Source organism: Tetrao urogallus, assembly GCF_951394365.1.
Source record: "Tetrao urogallus genome assembly, chromosome: 12".
In the NCBI taxonomy this organism is placed as follows: domain Eukaryota; kingdom Metazoa; phylum Chordata; class Aves; order Galliformes; family Phasianidae; genus Tetrao; species Tetrao urogallus.
In genome coordinates this window covers 210,589-230,634 of record NC_136825.1, presented here as the reverse complement: position 1 = coordinate 230,634, position 20,046 = coordinate 210,589, and the positions used below count along the sequence as shown (strand labels likewise).

The window sequence follows — 20,046 nt, the reverse complement described above, 5'->3', positions numbered from 1 at the left end:
GCTTCCTGCAGTCAGAGCGTGCGGTTGGCGGAGGACGGCCCGTGCGGCCAATGGAAACACAGCAGGACGCCGGGCGGGCGGCCGGAAAGCGACCGGAAGCGGCGCCAGCGAGGGGCGGGGCCCGCGGGAACGGCTCGCGTGGCTTAGCGGCGGTGAGACCGGGCGGGTGAAAGAACGGGAAGGCACGAACCCGACGGCGGATCTTCGGCCACGGGACGTAACGCGCCGGTACCGACCCTTCTCTCGCGCACACGCACGTACTCATCCCTGCCCCCGCCTCCCCCCCGGGGCCCTCCGACGCGCACACGCTCAGAAGGGCCGCACCGCAGCAACCAAAGGCAGCCGGAGCCCGCAGCTACAGCTGCTCACAGCCCATCTTTATTAGGAACTAATCTTAAGATACAAATCAACCAAAAAAACTTCAAAGAAAAGTAGTGTGTTATGTACAGATACGTACAGAAGAGAGTACACCGCATTCAGCAGCACCCGCCCCTGAAGAGCACCGCCTGACAGAAACCAACCACCGCTCTACAAACAGCTCTGCCTGTACCCTGCCAGAGGCTTCCTACCACCCTCCTCTGCCACCGCCGGATGCCCGAAGACCAGCTCTCCACAGCTTTGGGAGACCCTGCAACAATGGAGCAGATACAGCCCACGCTGCAGCACCCCGCAGGTCCACCCTCTGCTCTCTCCACATACACTTCCAGCAGGTTGTGTGAACGCACTGCTGGAGCAGCAGACAGTACCGTGCTGCTCCTGTGTGAAAGGGGAGCAGCCCCTCGCACACAACGCAGCAACAGCCGCAGTGGGCTCCCTGAGTGTTCACCCAGTCTGAAGGAGGGGTTTCCAACACAAACTGCAACCAGGTCCAGCTGGAGCCGAAGGATGGCACTAGGGTAGCACAAAGCCTAAAGGGCAATACTGCGTCCACTCACAACAGTAATTCCTGCCTCTGCCCCAATTAGTTAAAAAAATCTTACCACAGAGAGAAATATATATATATCACCCTGACCATACATACCATAAAGCAGAGCAGGGCAGCTGGTAGATAACACTCCCTTTGAAACGAGAAACATGAGAGAAAGCCCTTTCAACCTTTATCACACTTCTCTGTGGAAGAGAGCACAGAGCTGCCACAGAAACAGCCAGGAATGTCAATCAAGCAAGGCCTTTCTCTATAGCTACCTAGATTGGTTGGAGCTGTTCCCTGCTTTCATCTCTTAAGAGTCTCCACAGTTCAACTCCTGGAGCAAAAGGACTGGGAAAGCATCAGCATTTGGTTTAAGTACAGCAGGAAGAGAGCTCAAAAAGAAGTGTTCATTTGAGGTTAATACAGGAAACCATTTGAAGGGAGAGTGTTTCAGAGAGAAGTCACAGCTCCTGCCCTGTTCATTGGAGTTATAGCCCAATCAGTCTTATGTTTTCTTCTTTAGCTCCTCAAATCTCCGAGAAAGATCATCAAAGTCAATGTCTTCAGAGGCAGAAGAATTGGCACCAGCAGATGCTGTTGGTAGTGTATCTGGCACAGAAGGTAATTCAGGCAACACAAAATTATCAATGGTATTAGGAGGTCCAACTCTTGGTTTTGGAGAAGCTTCAGGCTTAGGTCCAGGCCCTGTTTAGAATAAGAAAGAAAGAAAGAAAAAAAAAACAAAAACAATTTTACCCCACTCACCATCACATTAATCAGGCCAAAAGACAGAGGCACACAGAACACTGCTCTACAATAAGGCAGTACCAGTGATCAGCATTAACACAGCTCCATCTCTGTTAAAGACTCAGTGGGGGAAAAAGTTCACATGGCTGCAAGGAGCTGCAGCCAGGGGCCGGTCACCCCATCGTACAACGTACTGCAGACTTCCACTCTGCTGCCCCAAGTGAGCTGCGGGGCAGCGCAGCTGCAGCTCCTGCACACCTGTATCAGCTGGACTGCACATCCCAATTTACTCCATTCCAATTCCACCTCCTACAGACACATAGGTACCAAGGTATCTTATGCTCCTATCACCCAGATGTTAAACAGAGATGTAGCAATTCCACTGCAACCATATCTCCATCACACACCATCACCACTTCCCAAAGGATTGTCAGGAGTCCTTGCTGGAGATAGCAAGTGGCAACTTAGTTCAAAACCTGCTCTGACCTGATCAAATGCTAGAGGTAACAGATGCTTTCAAAACTTACAGAGAAGAAGTGCACTGTGCAAGACTGGAGAGATTAACTGTGATCCAATTACAGTGCCTGAAGCACATCACAAACATTCAGGTAGATGGATAGAGAGAGAACAACTCTCTCACCAGCTATGCTCCACTGCATTAATACGAACTTATCTACCTCTTAGTGCCTGCTTTTTTCTTTCTGCTCCTGAAGAATATATTGCTTATGTTCTACAAAAATGTATTATTTAAATCTGTTGCTTTCCCATTTTCTTCTGCAGACTTCTGAATTTGGTCTGACAAGTTAGCTTAAGCTAGAAACCTAGTTTAACTTCAAAGTCGAACTCTAATTCTTAAGTTCCTCAGATCCTCCCTGTGTGAGAAAATACTCTTCAGCACCCTCCAGCACCCTCTCCAAACTCAAATCCTGCTCTCAAGATATGTCAAGTTGTACACATTGTTCCACGAGTAGGGAAAGCCTACTCACAAGGACACTAAGACCCCAAGCTAACCACAGCTCCAAACCACCTCCAGTTTCCCACACCTCGCCATACTCACCTGCCACCGATGCAGAAGCAGCATCCTTGTCAGCATTAGGCTCATCAATCTGAAAAAGGCTCTCTGTTACTATAGCTCTCCCATCCAGAGGCACAGAATGCCAGAATCATACAAGCAAAGCTCATAGGCAACAGCAGCTACAGTCATGCACAGCGATGCATATGATATTCCCCCCGATGATATATTCGTCTCCCCGAGACGAATGATATTCGTCTGGGAGAGCCTCCCCCCAAGGAAAAAAAAAACAAACCCTGATTTCCAGGACACTCAGAAAAATCTGACTCTCCTTCCAAGGAGGCAGTGCTTTCATTTCCCTCCCTCTTTGTCAATCAAAGCAGCTTCACTGGCAATATTCCAGAACCAGATGAATGGACTATATCCAATAGCAGATTTTTAAATATTTCTCAAGGACAAGAGCGAGAGAAGAATGTTCTCTTCCCCCACAATAATACAGCTACTGCTTACTTTCACAAGCTATAGATAAGCCCTTGTGACCAGCAGTGATGAAATAAAGGCATCTTGGGTCTTGGATTGGTGGGAAAAAGGCCCAAAGCACGGTCGGTTTTGCTGGGAGAACTCTCCCTTCCTGGTGGACTGTCAGTGCCACCTATCTCTACCTAGCTAACAGCTCCTGTGCCTGCATCCTCTGGACTCAAAGGCTTCTGTACAGCTAGTGCACACAGATACTGAGCTATGCTCATTCCTATTCAAGGTTTGCAGAAACAAGTGCATCACCAACAGCAAAACGAGAGGCATGATCACAAACTGCAGGAAACAAAAATACAGAAAATAATCAACACTCCAGAATCTCCATTCTTATCCCCAAGGACTGAGAAAAGTCTGCCTAAAAAGACTGAAGGTGATAATCCCATCACGTTACAAAAAATGGGATGTGTGGACTCTGCTTGTCAAATGCTTATCATTTTAATAATGCGGTTAAAAAAAATAGTCTTGGCTTTCACAAGTTTTGATTGCAGAGGAAAGAACTTTTCATAAGTTTCTCTCATCACATGTACTCAGCTATTCAGCCAAAATCAATACCAAGCACCACCCCAAAAGCTCCAAAGAAGTTGAACAGTGTGCTTAACCCTTGTATTTTCTGTAGCTACCACTGCCCTGTTCTAGAGTTTCCCTCTGCTGCCTACAGCGGTGATTCACCTCAGGCACTTACAGATTCATATGTTGGTGGGTTTGCTGGAATTGGTGGTGGATGAATGTTAGTAAAAGGCTGGTAGGTTCCCACTGGCAGGCCGTTGAAGTTGTCCTGTACACAGAGAAATTAAATAGTCAAATACCAGCCAATTCGTCTGGGAGAGGCTCCACAGGACACAATACACCTACAGCTGCTAGGAGTCAGAGAAAGTAGAAGTCTGATATACATGCAGACAAGTATCCAACTTGGTATGGTTTATGCTCGCTAAGAGAAGATTCTCAGGCATTAGTCAGACACAGTCACTTGCAACCAGCTAACAGGACTATTAGTTATTCTAAAGAACAGCAAAACTAACACTTCACGTCTCCCAGCATTATAAGTGACAGGCCAGAAGCTTAACATTCAGCTGCCAAGAACTTCTATCCCATTTAGTCTCACAGTAACAAGATGGCCTTCTGTCACATAAAGCTACGAGGCACAGACACATTCCTATCAGCAGGTGTGGGGCATCGCAGTCAAAGCTCTCCAGAGAAAAAGGGCCTGCTGAAAACAAAGGCGCTTACCAGTCCCTTTGGAGGTGGATAGGAGAAAGGAGGATTTGTTGACGGCATGGGCATAGGCATCGGCACAGGCAGTAAACCATCAAGACCAACCAGCGGGGCTGTAAATCCACCACCTCCTCCCCCTCCATGGCCACCTTTCTTCACATCATCTGTGAACCCCACATCAATCAGATCTGCCTCAATGCCTGCAGGGGCTTCAGCCTGGGAAGGAAAGAGGAAACTTTTCAGATCACAACCTTCTGAACAGCATTAGCTGCAACATTTGTCACTGGAAAAGATGGGACAGGAACAGAAGGACAGAACAGATAATAACCTTATTAATGAGAGTCAGAAAGGAGACCAGACAATAGCAACTGTAGGACTTTGGGAAGTAGAAGGGATCCTGCTATGCTAAGGCTGTCTAGAAGACATCCAAGTGAAATTACCATAAACTCTGGTGCTACACCATGATCTTGTGCTCCACAGCACTAACAGGAAATTTCACTGTAACACAGAAGGGGACCACAGACTTGCGTGCATCTCACTCACCATCACCACCGAGTCAGGTTCATAGGGAACATTGTAGTTCTTGGCAATTTCAATGAGGTATCTCTCCACCAGAATCTTGGGAGGTGCCTCCACACTCAGCTTGTGCATCAGCTGAAACACAAGGGTGCAGAGACGCTCATCAAGAGTAGTGCAGAATGGCAGGGCTCAGTCACAGCCAGGGTCACCTGCTGTGGGGAGCACAGCACAGTCTTCAGGAGCCCTTTCCACCCAGCACAGCACTGCAACGGTAGAGGCTTTTGGCAGCCACAAGGCAGGGTTCTAAGTGCTCTGCTCCTCTACACCCACAGGCAAGACAGCTTGGTCCCACCTGACAGGGACATCAACACCGTATTTCTGTATTTAGAGGCAAGCCAGTCCCCACAACTGTCCCACCCAACTCCACAGTCAGCCACGAACATCAGCCACCGGCCACATGAACAAGGGGCAGAAATCCATGGCAGATTATCTGTTCTTCCAGCTTTAGCCATTCTACCAGTTCATTACCCTGTCATTAACTGTTCCAATCTGGTTTGTGCGGCACAGCTTCCCATACTCCTTGCTGTATTTGGCGCACAGCTGGTCAGCAACCTGCAGCAGGAGAAAAACTCTGTGATCATATACATCCTTGCTTTCCCCCCACCACATATCCCACATTATCTGCAGTTCCCACAGCCCTCTCCACCTCCATTTGCCCAAATTTCTGCCACCAAGTGCACTCAGCTGAGCAGCCTTAGCCACTCCCAAGGCTTCAGGATTCCTTGCACTAGTGAAACCTGGTATGAGGTCTCCATCTGCAGAGCCCCTAAAATGTCCTCTGCCTCAGTGACAGAGTCCAATGCTAAATCTTCCAATGGTTGCTGGCAGTGCTACCCCCACCCTCCACACATAACAACCCTCATACAACCCTACTCACAATCTTCAACTCGGCCACTTCAGACTGGAGTCGTGGTGCAGCCCAAATCAGTGTAGACACTGCTTCTGCCAGGCCAGAGTCCAGCTCCCTAAGGATAATAGAAGGAAATCCTATCTCCACACCACATACTTCACTTTTGTAGCCCTCCAGCTATTTAGCCCTAATGTCCCCAGTCCTTCATGTTAGGCTTCAGATTACTCCCTGCCAGGAAAGGAGAGGTCTCTGGAGGTCCTAGGACACCAAAATAAAAACAGGTGCCCTTCTGTATTCCCAGCCTGATCTCAGCAGTACCCCTCCCTCAACCCAGGGGGGCCTGGACCCTCTCCCACACAATACCCCTGAGGACAGCGCTTACTTCATGGACTGAATCAAGCCAAAGCGGGCTAGCAGTAGATCGCAGTACAGCTCCAGGATCTCCATGGCCTCCACAAGGTAATCTTCACGGATGATGTGCTCCACACGAATCCTAGCACGCTCATCTTTTCCAGCTGCCAGATAATCTGCAATCTCCTTCCTTGCCTTCTGGGCCAATTCAGCTGCAGCACATATCCCCAAGGCCAGTTACTGTGCTGGCAAGAGCTACTGCCCCTACCACACATACACCCATCACCAACTTCTCTCTCCCCATCAAGCTGAGTAGCACCTTAGTGGAGCAACTGTGTCTTAGTCCTATCACGGAAACTCATAGGAGAAAGGAGAGCAGGTTTTTAGCTGCTAGAAACTCTCCCACACCTTCAATTTCCTTGTAGAGTCAACCAGAACCACGGGGTAAGTCTTACCCATGTCTAATCAGGGCAGAACAGCCAAGTGAGGTGAGTCACCCACAGCACAATTTCCTCACTGTGTAGGCACAGAAGGCCCAGGAAACAACCTTCTGGGCAAACTTGGATGTCCTTCCACATATAGCACATAGCTGTGACACCAGTCACCTTGTCAACCATATTCTGACACCTGCCAGAAAGCTGTATGGAGACCACACTAGGGCCAGCCTACGCCTCTGGGGTCAACATAATCAGGCACAGTGCAAGGCTTGGATCCAGCAACAAATAGCAAAGGCTATTTCATACTTGGCCAGCAAAAAAAACTTCCCTGACTCCAGGAGGAAAAAAATAAAAAAATAAATCTTCTCCTCAAGTTTCCTGGGCCCCAAAAGTATCCAGGGTCACACCTACCCCCTCAAATACTCACTCTTCTTTTTTTCCAGCAGTTTGAGGCGATTGATGACAAGGCGTAGGTTGACACGCAGGCGCTCAGCCTTGAATCCAGAGCCCAACATGATGAAGTTTCTAGGGGAAGAGAGAGGAAGATCATTGGCACCAGTAACCAGAAAGACACTGGTCCCTGTTTTACTTAGAAAAAAAAAGCAGAATTACAGTACTTCACAATGACAAGAAACATTTGTAAGAAAAATCTTCCCCAGCACTAACACTGAAAGATCTGGCTTGTACCAATGGACTGGGAACAGACTTTTGGATCATGGTAATTTTAAGCACACAGACAGCAGTTTGCATAAATTTACTGCTATTTAGAGTACATACAGATCTTTGAGCCAATCTGTCCAAACATCAGTGCAATTATCAACAACGTACAGTGCCCACTAAAGTCAAATAAACACCAGTACATAAAAATTTGCTATATATTCACCTGACACCATGAAAAGTTCTGCCCTTCCATAACCTGAATATACAGCTTATATAACTTTATATATAATATAAAGTACATACTATATATATATAGTATAAAGTATATATATATACATATATATATATAATACTATATATAACTTTACAGAGCTGCAAGAAAGCCTCAGCGCGAGCCGCACGCTGCCCTACCAGTCCTCGCTCCCGAGAACACCGTTCCCACCACCGCCTGCCCCGTCTAAGGGAACATCTCGCCCCGCCGACGTGAACCTTCCTTGGGCAGGGCTGAGCACCGCCGGGGCGGCCCCATGAGAAGTGCTCCGCCGGAAGGAACACAGAGCAGCACAGGAGGCCCCGCACGGCACCCCCCGGCTGTGAGGCGGTGGGACCAGAACAGCCAGACCCGCCAACCACCCCCTCCGCCGCCCCCATCCCAACTCACCCCTGCCCCGCCGGCTGCAGACACCTAAAATGGCGGCGCGCGCAGCACCGTCTCACTGCGCGCGGAGGGATCTGCCGGGCCGACGGCTACCCGCTGCCCGCTCGGGGCACGGCCGGGCTGCGGCAGCCGCCACCGAGACCGAACGGAGCTGAACGACGCACCGACGCGGCAGCGTCCGGGAAAAACGACGTGGCGGCGGCCGCGAGAGAGCGGCGCCGAGGGACTACGTTACACGGCGGAGGAACTCTCTCCCTCCCCCTCCGCCGCACGTCTCGCTGAACTCCCGCCGCCGCCCGGCCCCGGCGCGGAGGTTCCGGCAGCGTCGCGTTCCGCCTCCCCGCCCCGCCCCGCCCCGCGAGCCCCGTACGCCGACTGCAGCGCGCTAGGCGGCCGTAGTCGCGGGGCGTCCGCGAGAGAGGAGAGCCCTCGGCAGAAGCACCGCCGACATCGGTCCCGGCGGAGCGCAGCGCACTGCCATCGGGGAGGCCCTGGCAGCCGCGGATCCCTCCGTCCCGGGGCGGCGCGGCCGCGCCCCGCCGCGCGCCGATCGGGGTTCCCCGGGGCCTTCGCGAATGGACGCGGGCTGAGATCCCCCGCTGCGGAGCGCTTCGCCCCCGTGAGCTCGGAACGCGGGCGGCGCCGCTCCGACCGGCGTGACATCGGTTCCTGCCCTTGCAGGGGAGCGAGGCCCGGCGGGCTCAGACGGCCGCTGCCCGAGGCGCGGGGAGCGGAGCGAGGCTCTGCCGGCCGCACCTGCCGCGCGTCCATGGCACGCAGGTGAGCGGCTCCGGGCGGCGGCGAGGGGGGCTCAGCCGGGCCGTGCCCGCGCCGCGCGCTCTGGCGGCGCCGCCATTTTGCCGTCTGTCTGTCCGGCGGCCCTTTGTCTGTCCGCGGCTCCCGGCGCGGGCGGCGGCACCGGGTGAGGCGGGGCGGGCGGGCGCGCGCCGCCGTTCGTCTCTCCGTCGGGGAGCGGGGTCCGTGCGCCTGGGGCCGGGCCTGCGCCCTGTGCGGCCGGGGTGCCCGCGGGCCGGCGTCCGATTGTCGAGGGAGGCCGGCGGTGTCCGGCGTTCGTTTGTACGGCCGCAGCCGATGTGTTCCGTTCCTCTTTTTGTCCGCGTCCGAGGGAGCCGTGGGGATCGATTCTCTCCTCTGTCGGTCGGAGGGTGAGGGCCGACGTTTCCCCTTTGTGGTGCTCGAGGGGGGTCCGGACGGCGTGTCGGCGTGTGCCCCGGCGCCCGGGCGCTGCACCGGAGGGACGATGCTGGCGGGGGTCCGGGCGGCCTCGCTGGCGCGCACGCGCTGCCTGCAGGGCCGTGCCCCGTCCCTGTGCTGCTCGGGCCCGCTCACACCGGGGCGGCAGTTCCCTCGTGTGCCCGGCATGGGGCTGACGGTTCCCGGTGCTCGGCCTCCCGGGCCGGCGTCTCCTCTGCCCCTCTGTGGGTCGGCTCGGTGGTGGAGGTCATTAGGCTGGTGCCTTGTTCGCCGTAGAAGCAAATGGGAGGGAGGAGGGTACTTGGGCTGAGCCCAGCCGCTCGTGAAGCGGGGCATTCTGAGCTTTTTGTATTACGGGTGCAGAATTGCTTATTACTTAGTTTGAGTTGGGTGGGGCTGCCCGTGCGTGGTAAAATGATTGCGGATTGCGTTGGATGCTGGCTCTGAATGTGGCTCTGGCTTTAGCCCTGTAACCAAGAGGATGGGGAGTGACCCTGAGACGCTCAGCTGCGTTTGTCTGGTGGCTGAGAAGGTCCCAGTGGTGTGTGTGACAGGCTCTTCTCTTCTCAGGTGAGCCCTCTGCTGAGGGAACGAACACTGTGCTCCCAGGTCAGGGAAACATGTCCCGTCGGAAACAGACCACTCCTAACAAAGTTCACTGTGAGTATTATGTTACATAGCACCATGGGATCCTTGTCATAGATGGATAGTTGTGGAGAGGAAGGGGAGGAGGGCAGTGATGAAAAGGTACCATTTGTGGGGGAATGGTTACCTATGTTTTGTCCTAGGGCTTGTAATAAGAACTCTGTATGCCAGGGGAGCTGGCAGTGTCCTGACAAGGTAGGACAGGGATAGGCTTGAACAAACTCTGTAAAGGTAGGTTTGTGTGCACAGGGCCTGCAGCTCTGTTTTGTGTTCACACTGTCACAAGCATAAGTTAGGTTCTGGCCAGTTCTTGGATAGCAAAGAAAGTTCGAGGTAGGGTGGTCTGAGTGTACAACTGAAGTCTGGGAGCCCTGGCTTCTGATCTTTGCTTTGCAGCAGACTCAACAGACTGGCTTGGATGCGTCACTTAAGCTCACTGCACCTCAGTTTTCCACCAGATAATGTAAATAAAGCCATTTGCCTTTTCCTGGCAGGGAATGGACAATGGCTATGTCAAATAATGGACAGATATGATTTGTCAGGCCATTTCTGAGCTGAGCTGAGAAGACAGGTGTCTTTCTCCAGCATTGTCAAGACCCTAACATTTGTTGGATAGCAAAAGGACTGAAGGTGCTGTACATCAGCGCTTCTTGTGGGTAGGCTGTAGTGAGGTATTAGTGTAGCTGGGAGACAGCTGTGTGGATGTTCAGCTACAGAGGGGCATCTGCATGGGTTTTGTTTGGCTGGTTACAGAGGGGAGTTGGGAGTCCGAAGCTATGCCCTTGTATGTATATCCAGCTTTGTGGATGGATAGATGCTTGAAATCTGGGCTTGAACAAAAAAAACAAATCTCCACTTCTGTAGACATGTGAAAGCAAGGCTGATTGAGATGAGAGGCCTAAGAAATGCTCCGCTGTGGTAACTTTCAGGTCTGTGGAATGGAGAGCTGACTGCTGCGGCCGTAGCAACTGCCTCACTTTGCTGATGCTGCTGGCTTGCCTGTCTCTATGTGTTTCCCTGTGCTGCCTTTTTGTATGGATACGGCAACAGAAATCTATGCATGCTGTTCTCTGTGTTAGAGGAAAATACATCCTGACATAACCTAATGCTCTGCACCCTTTGTGAGTGTACTGGTGAGAATTACCTCTTTCTGATTTGAAAGCCCTATAGCCTGCAAATGCTAGGCATGGGAGAGCAGACAAAGCTTTCCTTGATGGCCAGTGTCAGAGTATTGAGGGCTGACTTTGGCAGCTGCTCTGACTTGTGCTTTCCCACTCCTGCTTCCTGTGTGCTGAGTTCAGCAGTTGGTGGAATACAGCTTTGTACAGATTTGTCTGCTTGGAATTGTCTTTATTAGATAAACTTGATGCATCCTGTGTTTTCTCCTGCAATGCCAGTAACACGTCTTCTTTCCACACACATTTGCTTTTGAGAGCACCCAGATACTGCTTCTGCTATTTAGATTAGATGTATATAAAGCATGTACTTACTCTGTCAGCCCTGGTGTAGGGTTACGGGCTCTCATCTATGGACACCAAAGAGTACAACAGCTTTAAAAGTTCATGTCGAGTTTTCGTGGTGTTTAGGTGGGCTAATTTCTCTTCTCCACTCCACTGCAAACAGTTGTGTTCTATAGAAGCTTGTATTGTTATATACATGAACTATACATGCTTTGGAGTTTGGTCGTCAAGGTATTTTTGCATCATTGCTTTTTTATCTGCAATGCAAGTGATTGTATCACCAGTTTGGGTCCTGGAGAAGGTACCCGACAAAGATGCTACCAGCTGGCACAAGGCTGAGGTATGGCATCTGGTATGCCATAGAGAAAGGAAGCATGGGACTTGTTCACCACTTTACACACAATATTTAGCTGCAGATAAACTATTTGATAGGAGGCATGAAGAGCAGCAAAATAGGATTGGAAGAAAATGGGGGACTGACAGATACATGAAAAATTGCAATGGTGATGTCTCCTCCTTGGGATGGAAATCTTGTCTGTCTTATGATGAACACCACCAAATCGTTGGGACTTCTCTGTCTACCTAGCCTGCTGTGTATCTGGAGGGCCCAGAATTGCCATGCAGTGCACTGGTGAATGACGAGGAAAATCGGAGAGAGCATCATCTCCAAGATCTGGGTGAGCCAGCAGAATGAGGAATCAGGCTGAGACATAGCAGGCACGTTACTGAAACTTCTTGGGACTGAAATTGTTGGGAGGAGAGGAATAAAAGGGACAGCAGGTACGTCTGCAATTGGGATCAGATCTGCAGGCTGTGGGGCTTGGGAAGTGCTTTGTGGATTTGCATAAATGCCACTGTGAATATCTAACAGGACAAATTCATGAGAGGATGATGCCTACTTCTTCCTTGCTTGCTGCTCTATGTTATCTTCCTTCTCAGATTCACTTTTGCAAGCGACAGCTGCATTCTCCTGTCCCTGGCTTGTTCAGTGCTGCCTCTTTCCAGAGTTACTTTCCAGGCTCAGCATGGCCCCCGTTTAACCTTGCTCTCACAACAGCAGTTGCTGTCTCCACTTAGCACAGTAGTACTTTGGCATGCAGAATTGTGCAGTTACAAGTCAGACCACTTCAAACAGAATTTGATGTGTAAGGAAACTCATAATTCTACTGAAACAACAGTAAAAAATACTGTTATCATAAGCATGTCATTGTGTGTGATTGCCAGTCCACTTATAGTTTCCACTGTAGTCATTTCCATGTGGCAGAGTGCAGCACATAATTGGCTTTTAATAACTGATTTTTGTATTGTCATGTGCTGCATAAAAAATGCTTTCATCTGACAATATGGTAAGAAATATATTTGTAATACTGAAGTATACTTATTGCATTGCCCATTCCTCACTGAATTGAAAAATGCCACACAGTTGTATTGTTCCTGTGGAAGTATCTTCATTCATTTGGTCTTTATTTTCTTCCAGACTCTAAAGTATAAAAGTATCTTCTCTCTAAGCAGTTAATCTTCTGATCTTGCTTCAAGCCTGTCCTTTGCTGCAATGTCACTCATCAGCTATAGGTCATTCCACTGTTCTTGAGCTTGCCAGGAATTCTGCTGCAGGTATTAGAGTTTGCTTTTGTTTCCTCTCTCCGCTATCCCATGAGCTGCTTTTCTTTCTACGGCTTCTACCTTTTGCAAGTGATGCTTAGACCTCTTGAGAACAGTATTTGTTAATCAAATTAATAACCACTTCCTAGCTCTATTCTGTGTTGTCCTGGTATCCCATTAATCCTTGGTTTCTCTCCTTTTCCCTCTGATATGTATATGTATACACATACACACACACTTTCTCTCTCTCTCTCTCTCTCTCTCTCTCTCTCTCTCTCTCTCTCTCTCTTTGTGCTCTTCAGCATTTCTTGAATTCTGCTGCTTGTAATACTCCAGTTTGAAAAGAAAGTATCTTTCAAGAATAGCAGCCAGCAATCAAACTGAGCAACAATTGTTATTTGCATCAAAATCCTCGATTCTTAAAGGGCTCCGTGGGCTGCGGTTATTAACACTTTCAATTGTTGTTTTTCATTTCAGTAACCGCTACAGCAGTGTGGACAACCCAGAATAGCGATGGGGCAGGTGGATTAGATCCACAGTGGTGGACAGACTTGCAAATTTCAGGTCCAGGAAAGGAGCACAGAGAAGACCTACATGAACAGGGATGTTAAATTGATGTACAAGGAGGGAGTAAAGTGGCTCATCTCTGAGAGACTTTTCTGTTTAGGAAGGAAGACAGGGGAATTATGCAGTTTATTCTGATTTTTGTTTTGTGGATTTTGGAGTGAGGTTGTTTGTTTATGTGTTTATTTTCCAGAACACCTGAGAGTTATCCTGCATTCATACAGTTCAAGAAGGGAAGGGCTAAGGAAAATAATCATTTCTGGCTGCCAAGCTGATACACCATCAGATCGTAGCACTCATAACTGCCCCTGTTGCACAGTACCACAGGGCTGGCCCCTACCTCCACAGCTGCTCTCCTGGCATCCCACTCATTTGCAAGATTATGGAGAGGAGAACTGGAAAGCAAAACAGAGGCAGTTGTTTGACTCTCGCTGTTCTACATCTCTAGCTGCTTGTGAAACAAATACAGTGACTTGTTTTGGTGTTGTGGTCAGCCTACAGCCCTTTCTGTATTTAATAAAGAAACTTCTGGAGAAGAGTCTGCGAATTCAATATTGAGCATAATGTCCTTTCTGACAGTGGTGATCCTAAAGCTGTTGCCTGTCTTACTCCCTTTCCACAGAAATGCAAATGTATTCAAAATGGGGTGGAGGTGGGGGTGTGTTTGTACATGAGCATGTGTGTAGACAATAAAAACATAACCCTGTACCTATCAAACATTAAAATTCCAAAGCCTTACTGATGTAGGACCTAGTCTGTCAGTAGATGAACTGAGCACTCTTTTCCAAGTTCTTCCAGAAACGCTATTAGTAGAATAAGAAATTTGGTATAAGCAAAATACAGAGCTTTTGAAAGTTTTTTCCACTCCCGTGATTCCTTTTGGATACAAGCTAGTGGTTTGCTTAACGGTTTGCATTTCTGGCTGTAAGCTGATGGATGGTTCTCCACACTGCTCTAAATCAGTGCTCATGTGGTTGTGTGTATGTTATAATGAAAGGCTTCTGGCAGACATGATTGCTCTGCTGGTTGTTGTGATTGGTGTTAGAAGTAGAATCACTCAATCTCAGAATGATTTGGGTTGGAAAGGACCTCAGTGATGATCAAGTTCCAACCCCTGCTGCAGGCTGGGCTGCCAGCTGCTAGATAAGCGCTAGATCAGGTTGCCCAGGGCCCCATCCAGCCTGGCCTTGAGCTCCTCCAGGGACGGGGCATCCACAGCCCCTCTGGACAACTTTGGAAGCCTCTGAAGGGCTTTACAGTCTTCCAAAAATTAAAGCAATGTTGGGAATTTTGAGCTGAGCACAAGAAAGGCAGTATGTGTATAAATATGGGGCAAAGCTGGCTGAAGCAGTTCAGCATGTGAGATGCACCTGTCCCTGTGGCAGGACTGGTGCTGTCTCCATGGGTTATGAGTGCAGTTCCCTGTATTGATGCCAGTTGTGGCCCTATCCTAGAAGGGGCAATGCTTCTTTGAAAGCTGCACTCTGACCTTCTTTGCACTGCATCTTAAATTGTATTTCTGCATTTACGCTTTGAGTAGTTCCTGTGAACTTAGAAATGCTGATTCACAAGCTATAGCTGTTTGGGAACTAGCACCTTGCCCCAAGTGCTCGTAACTCATCCACTGCTAAAAGCAAGTCTTCGCTACCTGTAGAACAAAGTCGTTTGTTTGTTTTAATGTGAAAATTGGTGGTTGACTTCTGTAGTTATTCCCTGGAACTGGAAGCCTTGCAGAGACTGTTGTAGGAAGTTTTCTTTCAGAGGAACTCAGATAATTGCCTTCTAATAGGTTTTTTGTTGTCTGTTCCCACGTTGAGTCGAGATACAAATAGTTACAAAGAGAAAAACAGACTGTATGTAGAATTTACTTTAACCTAATGTGGGAATCGTGCAAGCACTGACGTCTGTGCCTTTCCAGACCCTAATGTGATTGGTTGACCCTGATGCAATTAGTATGAATATCCTGTCGCAGTACTGTTGTGCTGCTTGTAATAGCTTCTGAATGATTTACAAGAGCCATGTAGCAACACGTCCAATTTGGGATACAGTCATCACCCCTGCGTGGCTTTTCCTCACCTACAGCTGTGCTATCACTGTTGGCAGATTGGTCCTCTGGTAAAAGTGGAAGCCATATGAGCACACGTGGCAGATGTGGAGCCTTGCAGGTTTTTTACATGCAACTGGAGTGGTGTATAAAGGGTGTGCAGAGAGCAGCCTGACACCATACACATCCGCTAGCAAGAGGTGGGGACTAGACTTGTGTTAGCAGATACAGGAGGGCAGATACAGTTACAGATACAGTAGCAGATTACAGTTACAGTAGCAGATACAGTTACAGGGCAGGGAAGCACAGAGGTTATTTAAATGCTTTCAGAGAGGTGACTTCAGAGGGTCTGCACATTGCAGGTGAGCAACCCCACACTTGTTGCATTTCTGGCAAGCTTTTGTGAAATAATGGAACAGCACCAATCTGACTTTTTGTCCTTGTGGCTGCCAGGGGAGCAAGTCTTTGCAGGGCTGGAGGAGCAAGCCCGCCAAGCCATGATGAAAAACAGCTTTCCTGGAGCTCTTGGGGACCAAAGGCCAGCTATTCATCCACTGCAAGACCGTGATTTCAGCAGCAGTGAGTTCTGCCCCTTCCAGTAATTGCAAGGTAGTGGATTGGAGAAACTGATAGGGTGAGGCTAGGTGCTACAGAGCTGGTGGGAATTCTCTGAGGACCATTTTACCCATCTTTTCTTCTGAGTTAGCCCTTGATTCTTGTGCTGACGGCTCTTTATCAGCCAACAGTAAGAGCAGAACTGCTCACTAAGGGAACACAAGCCCAGAGCCAATGGCCACAATGCAGGTTGAACAGTAACCTCACCACTAGAGTGCAGTCCCACAGCACTGGAGCAGAATGGTTACGGCACCAGGCTCTGTTGACAATCTAGTGATCGTGGAGCAAAGCCAGGCAACAGGCCAGATCCAGGGACTTAACGTGGTTCTTTGGGGATTGAAGTACCTCCTGAGTTTAAATGGGGCCCCGATCTTGAGTGTGAGTGGAGGCCCTAGGTGAGGCTGGTCAGGGCAATTAAGGTCTGTTAGTGCTGTCAGGGTCCTGACACTTGGAGTAACTGCTTTCTATGTTCAAGGTGGCAGTGATGATGAGGAAACCACCCATGATGAAGTTTCTTCCCATACTTCAGAGGAGGATGGCTCAATGCTAAAGGTGAAGAAAGAACTGGAGAATGGAGACCAACCTGCAGCTGGAACCCTGCTGATGAGAGAAAATGAGGCAAGTGTGTACTGGCACTGCAGTCTCATCAGTGTCCAAGGGAGAACGGGTGGGCACTGTCTAGACATCTGTCTGTAACCTTAATTTCATACCTTGTTCCCATAATCATCTCCTCCAAACAGCATCTCCTGTTTAAGGGAGATGTTTTTGATGTTCATGGGCTGCCAGGAACAGGAGATAGCAGGGATAAACTGCTATTCCCCTGCCTGGACAAAATGACTGTGAAGTCTGTTTGCCTCCTTCAGTTCTTGTACCTTTCCTTTCTGCTACAGAGCAGGCCTTGCCCACTAGAGCCACCATGCTGGCAAGATCATGGGTTCAAGTGGAGGGCATGAAGCTTCTGCTTCTTCCTCCTGAGGCAGCAAGAGCTTTGCTAAGAGGCTGAATAAAGGAAGTTTTGGACTGTGAGAACTGCAAACCAGCCCCAACAAGACTGAGCACTGCACTCGATCTGGGCTGGGCCATTGTGCAGTCCCTCACTAGATGCTAAGGGAGGGTGGGTGGCTGTGTGGAGATCAGTGTGCCTTACACCAAAATGGCTTTCCTTTCCTGTAGGTTCCTGAGAGCTTGAATGCTGACTCCATTCTGGGACTGTCAAAGTGTCCCCTCTGCCAGCTGGAGTATGAAAGCAGAGAGCAGCTCATTGCTCATGTATACCAGGTAGGGGGTGGTTCTGAGTAGTGCGATGTCTGTGCCTTAAGCACCTCAGCTGTCCCAAAGTCAGAAACAACCCTGGGCAAGGAGCATGGCTTGACTTTGTTCTGATCTTTGCAGTCACAGAACTGAGCTTCTGTCTAGGATGTGATTGAAGTTTATAGCAGATAGTCCAGAGAAAGTTCTGGGGAAAAAAATAAGCAAAGCAGCAGTCTGCAGATCTGGAGAATACAGCTCCATCCCAAGGCAATCTACGCAAGCAATTGCAAACTGAGACCAGGCAGTTCCTTCAGATTAAACATGGAAGCAATTCTTACACCATTCAGTGTGATCAGCTGATCATTCAGCTCCTTATTATGTCCCTTTATCATAGTTCCTACCTGTGGGAACAGCTGTTCTTCTTCTGAAATGATTCCAGTATTGCAGTAAGTCTGTGGTGGGAACTCAGGTTTTGTTGTTGGTAGTCTTCACAGCACGTCTGTGTCTGTGAAAGAAGGAATGAAGCAGAGCTGAATTGGCAACTTAACTGTACAAGCTGATCGTTTCTAGCTACCATCATAGTGAACTTTTCCTCACCAGGAGGCTGCCTACTGTTAGTGCAGTCATGCTTTGTCTAATAACAGCAGCTCCTCAGATGCATTTCTGAAAACAAGAGTCAGATCTTATGATCTCTTTTGGCCCTACTTGTTTCTCTTGCACTGCAGTGGAGGTGTAGAAAGGTCTTGCTGTTTGATCTGTGACATCCCAAATGTCTTGAGCTAGTCTAGGAGCCATCAGCTGGAGGATTTACTGGATAAATGATCCAGTTCCAGGAGGTTGAGTTAGCTAGTTTCCCATATTCGTTGAGCACACCTCAGACTGGGCAGGAAGCTGGGCAATTTGTAACTAACAACTCTGTGGTTGTTTTGCAGCACACCGCAGCTGTGGTGAGCGCCAAGAGCTACATGTGTCCTGTATGTGGAAGAGCCCTCAGCTCACCAGGTTCCCTTGGGCGACACCTCCTGATCCACTCAGAGGACCAGCTGTCAAACTGTGCAGTGTGTGGAGCACGCTTCACCAGCCACGCCACATTCAACAGGTCAGGGTCATCCTGGCTGGTGAGTGAGTGAGTGAGGGTACCCACAGAAAAGCTTAGGTGCATTGCCTTAAATGACAGAGGAATCATATCTCGGCCCGACTTGCGACAGTTTGTGATCACCCCCAGTGGCTGAGATTCCTTTGATCTCTTCATCCCTGCAGCTCCACATCACCTGCTAAAACCTCTGTGATCATTGCTGCTTGAAGGGTGTTTCTTACCTGTATGAAATGTAACACTGTTCAGAGAGCACTGGGGTCACTAGTCACAGGAGAGAACAGTCATTATTTCCCTTGCCCAGCAATCCATCACACTGGGTCTGTGCTGCCCAGACAGCTTCTCTTTTCCAAAGCAGGACTACATACAGAAACAAAAATGTTCTTCATTTACGTCCTGCCTGGTGGAAGGACGCTGACTAGGCAAATAGAGCTGGAAGAAGAAATACAGAAATGAAAGTGGGAAACAGTTTGCTGGTTAATCCCTGCATTTGCATTCTTCTAATCCAAATACTGCTCTGGGCAAATCCCATTCCTACCCCTGTATACAATGTTGCTTGATTTTTAGATATTCAGACACATTTTGGGGCAAAGGCCTCTGTCATAGGCTCTGGTAGGAGCCACCCTGTAGTCTGAGATGAGGACTCTTCTGTCAGTACCAAGTCTGACACCGCTCTTTCTGCTTTCCAGCGAGAAGCTGACAGAGGTGCTCAGTGCAGATCGCCTGCCTGTGCCACAGAGCGAGGGCCCCTCCAGTGTCAGAGGGAAGGACATTACCTTTCACAGCCCTGTGTATCCTGCAGGCATCCTCCTAGTGTGCAACAACTGTGCTGCTTATCGTAAGCTGCTGGAGGCACAGACACCTGGCATGCGAAAGTGGGCGCTTCGTCGGCAGAACGAGCCCTTGGAAGTGCGTCTGCAGCGCCTGGAGCGGGAGCGCACCGCCAAGAAGAGCCGGCGGGACAACGAGACCCCCGAGGAGCGGGAAGTGAGACGTATGCGGGATCGAGAGGCAAAGCGCCTGCAGCGCATGCAGGAGACGGATGAACAGCGGGCGCGGCGGCTGCAGCGAGACCGAGAAGCCATGCGACTGAAACGTGCCAACGAAACTCCAGAGAAGCGACAGGCCCGGCTCATCCGGGAGCGTGAGGCCAAGAGGTTGAAGCGGCGCCTGGAGAAAATGGACATGATGCTGCGGGCGCAGTTTGGCCAGGACCCCTCTGCAATGGCAGCTTTGGCAGCTGAAATGAACTTTTTCCAGCTGCCAGTGGGCAATGTGGAGCTGGAGAGCCAACTGCTGGGCAAAATGACTTTTGAGGAGCAGAGCAACAGTACTCTGCATTGAGCTGCAGGCAGAGACTGCCATCTCTGCTGTGTCTGTCACAGGGAAACCAACAGGCTTCTGTGTTCAGGGGGCTGCTGTAGCTCCCCAGATGTCACTCCTGCATGGGTAGTTCTGGCTTCCTCCTGAAACAGGAGGAGAATGGAGCTGATTGATGTCTGTCTGGGGCTACGGTCTGAGGGTCAGCCACCGCATTCGGACAGTGGGAAAATAAATTAATGTTTCATGTTTATTTAGCCCCCTTCTTTACCTCCTGTGCTTTGTAT

The 20,046-nt window shown here is 49.7% G+C and overlaps 2 protein-coding genes across 4 annotated transcripts; one reads left to right on the top strand and one right to left on the bottom strand.

Moving 5' to 3' along the window:
• Positions 1 to 1,415: 1,415 nt before the first annotated feature.
• IST1 (IST1 factor associated with ESCRT-III) lies at positions 1,416 to 7,147 on the bottom strand (the record flags this gene model as incomplete). The annotated part of the gene is made up of 9 exons (XM_079541306.1): positions 1,416 to 1,615; positions 2,715 to 2,763; positions 3,886 to 3,978; positions 4,431 to 4,631; positions 4,959 to 5,069; positions 5,463 to 5,546; positions 5,872 to 5,959; positions 6,227 to 6,407; positions 7,060 to 7,147. 9 exons carry the CDS (start codon positions 7,145 to 7,147, stop codon positions 1,416 to 1,418), a joined length of 1,095 nt encoding a protein of 364 aa, XP_079397432.1.
• A 2,638-nt stretch (positions 7,148 to 9,785) lies between these two features.
• On the top strand, positions 9,786 to 19,783 carry ZNF821 (zinc finger protein 821; the record flags this gene model as incomplete). 3 transcript variants are annotated; one of them, XM_079541491.1, is made up of 6 exons in its annotated part: positions 9,786 to 9,825; positions 15,934 to 16,059; positions 16,571 to 16,713; positions 17,269 to 17,373; positions 18,279 to 18,445; positions 19,129 to 19,783. In XM_079541491.1, the coding sequence occupies 6 exons, from the start codon at positions 9,786 to 9,788 to the stop codon at positions 19,781 to 19,783; spliced, it is 1,236 nt and encodes a 411-aa protein (XP_079397617.1). The 3 variants fall into 3 exon arrangements, with proteins under 3 accessions (XP_079397617.1, XP_079397615.1, XP_079397616.1); XM_079541489.1 differs by having other exon boundaries at positions 15,934 to 16,078; positions 16,578 to 16,719; XM_079541490.1 differs by lacking the exon at positions 9,786 to 9,825 and having other exon boundaries at positions 15,891 to 16,059.
• Between the last annotated feature and the right edge of the window lie 263 nt (positions 19,784 to 20,046).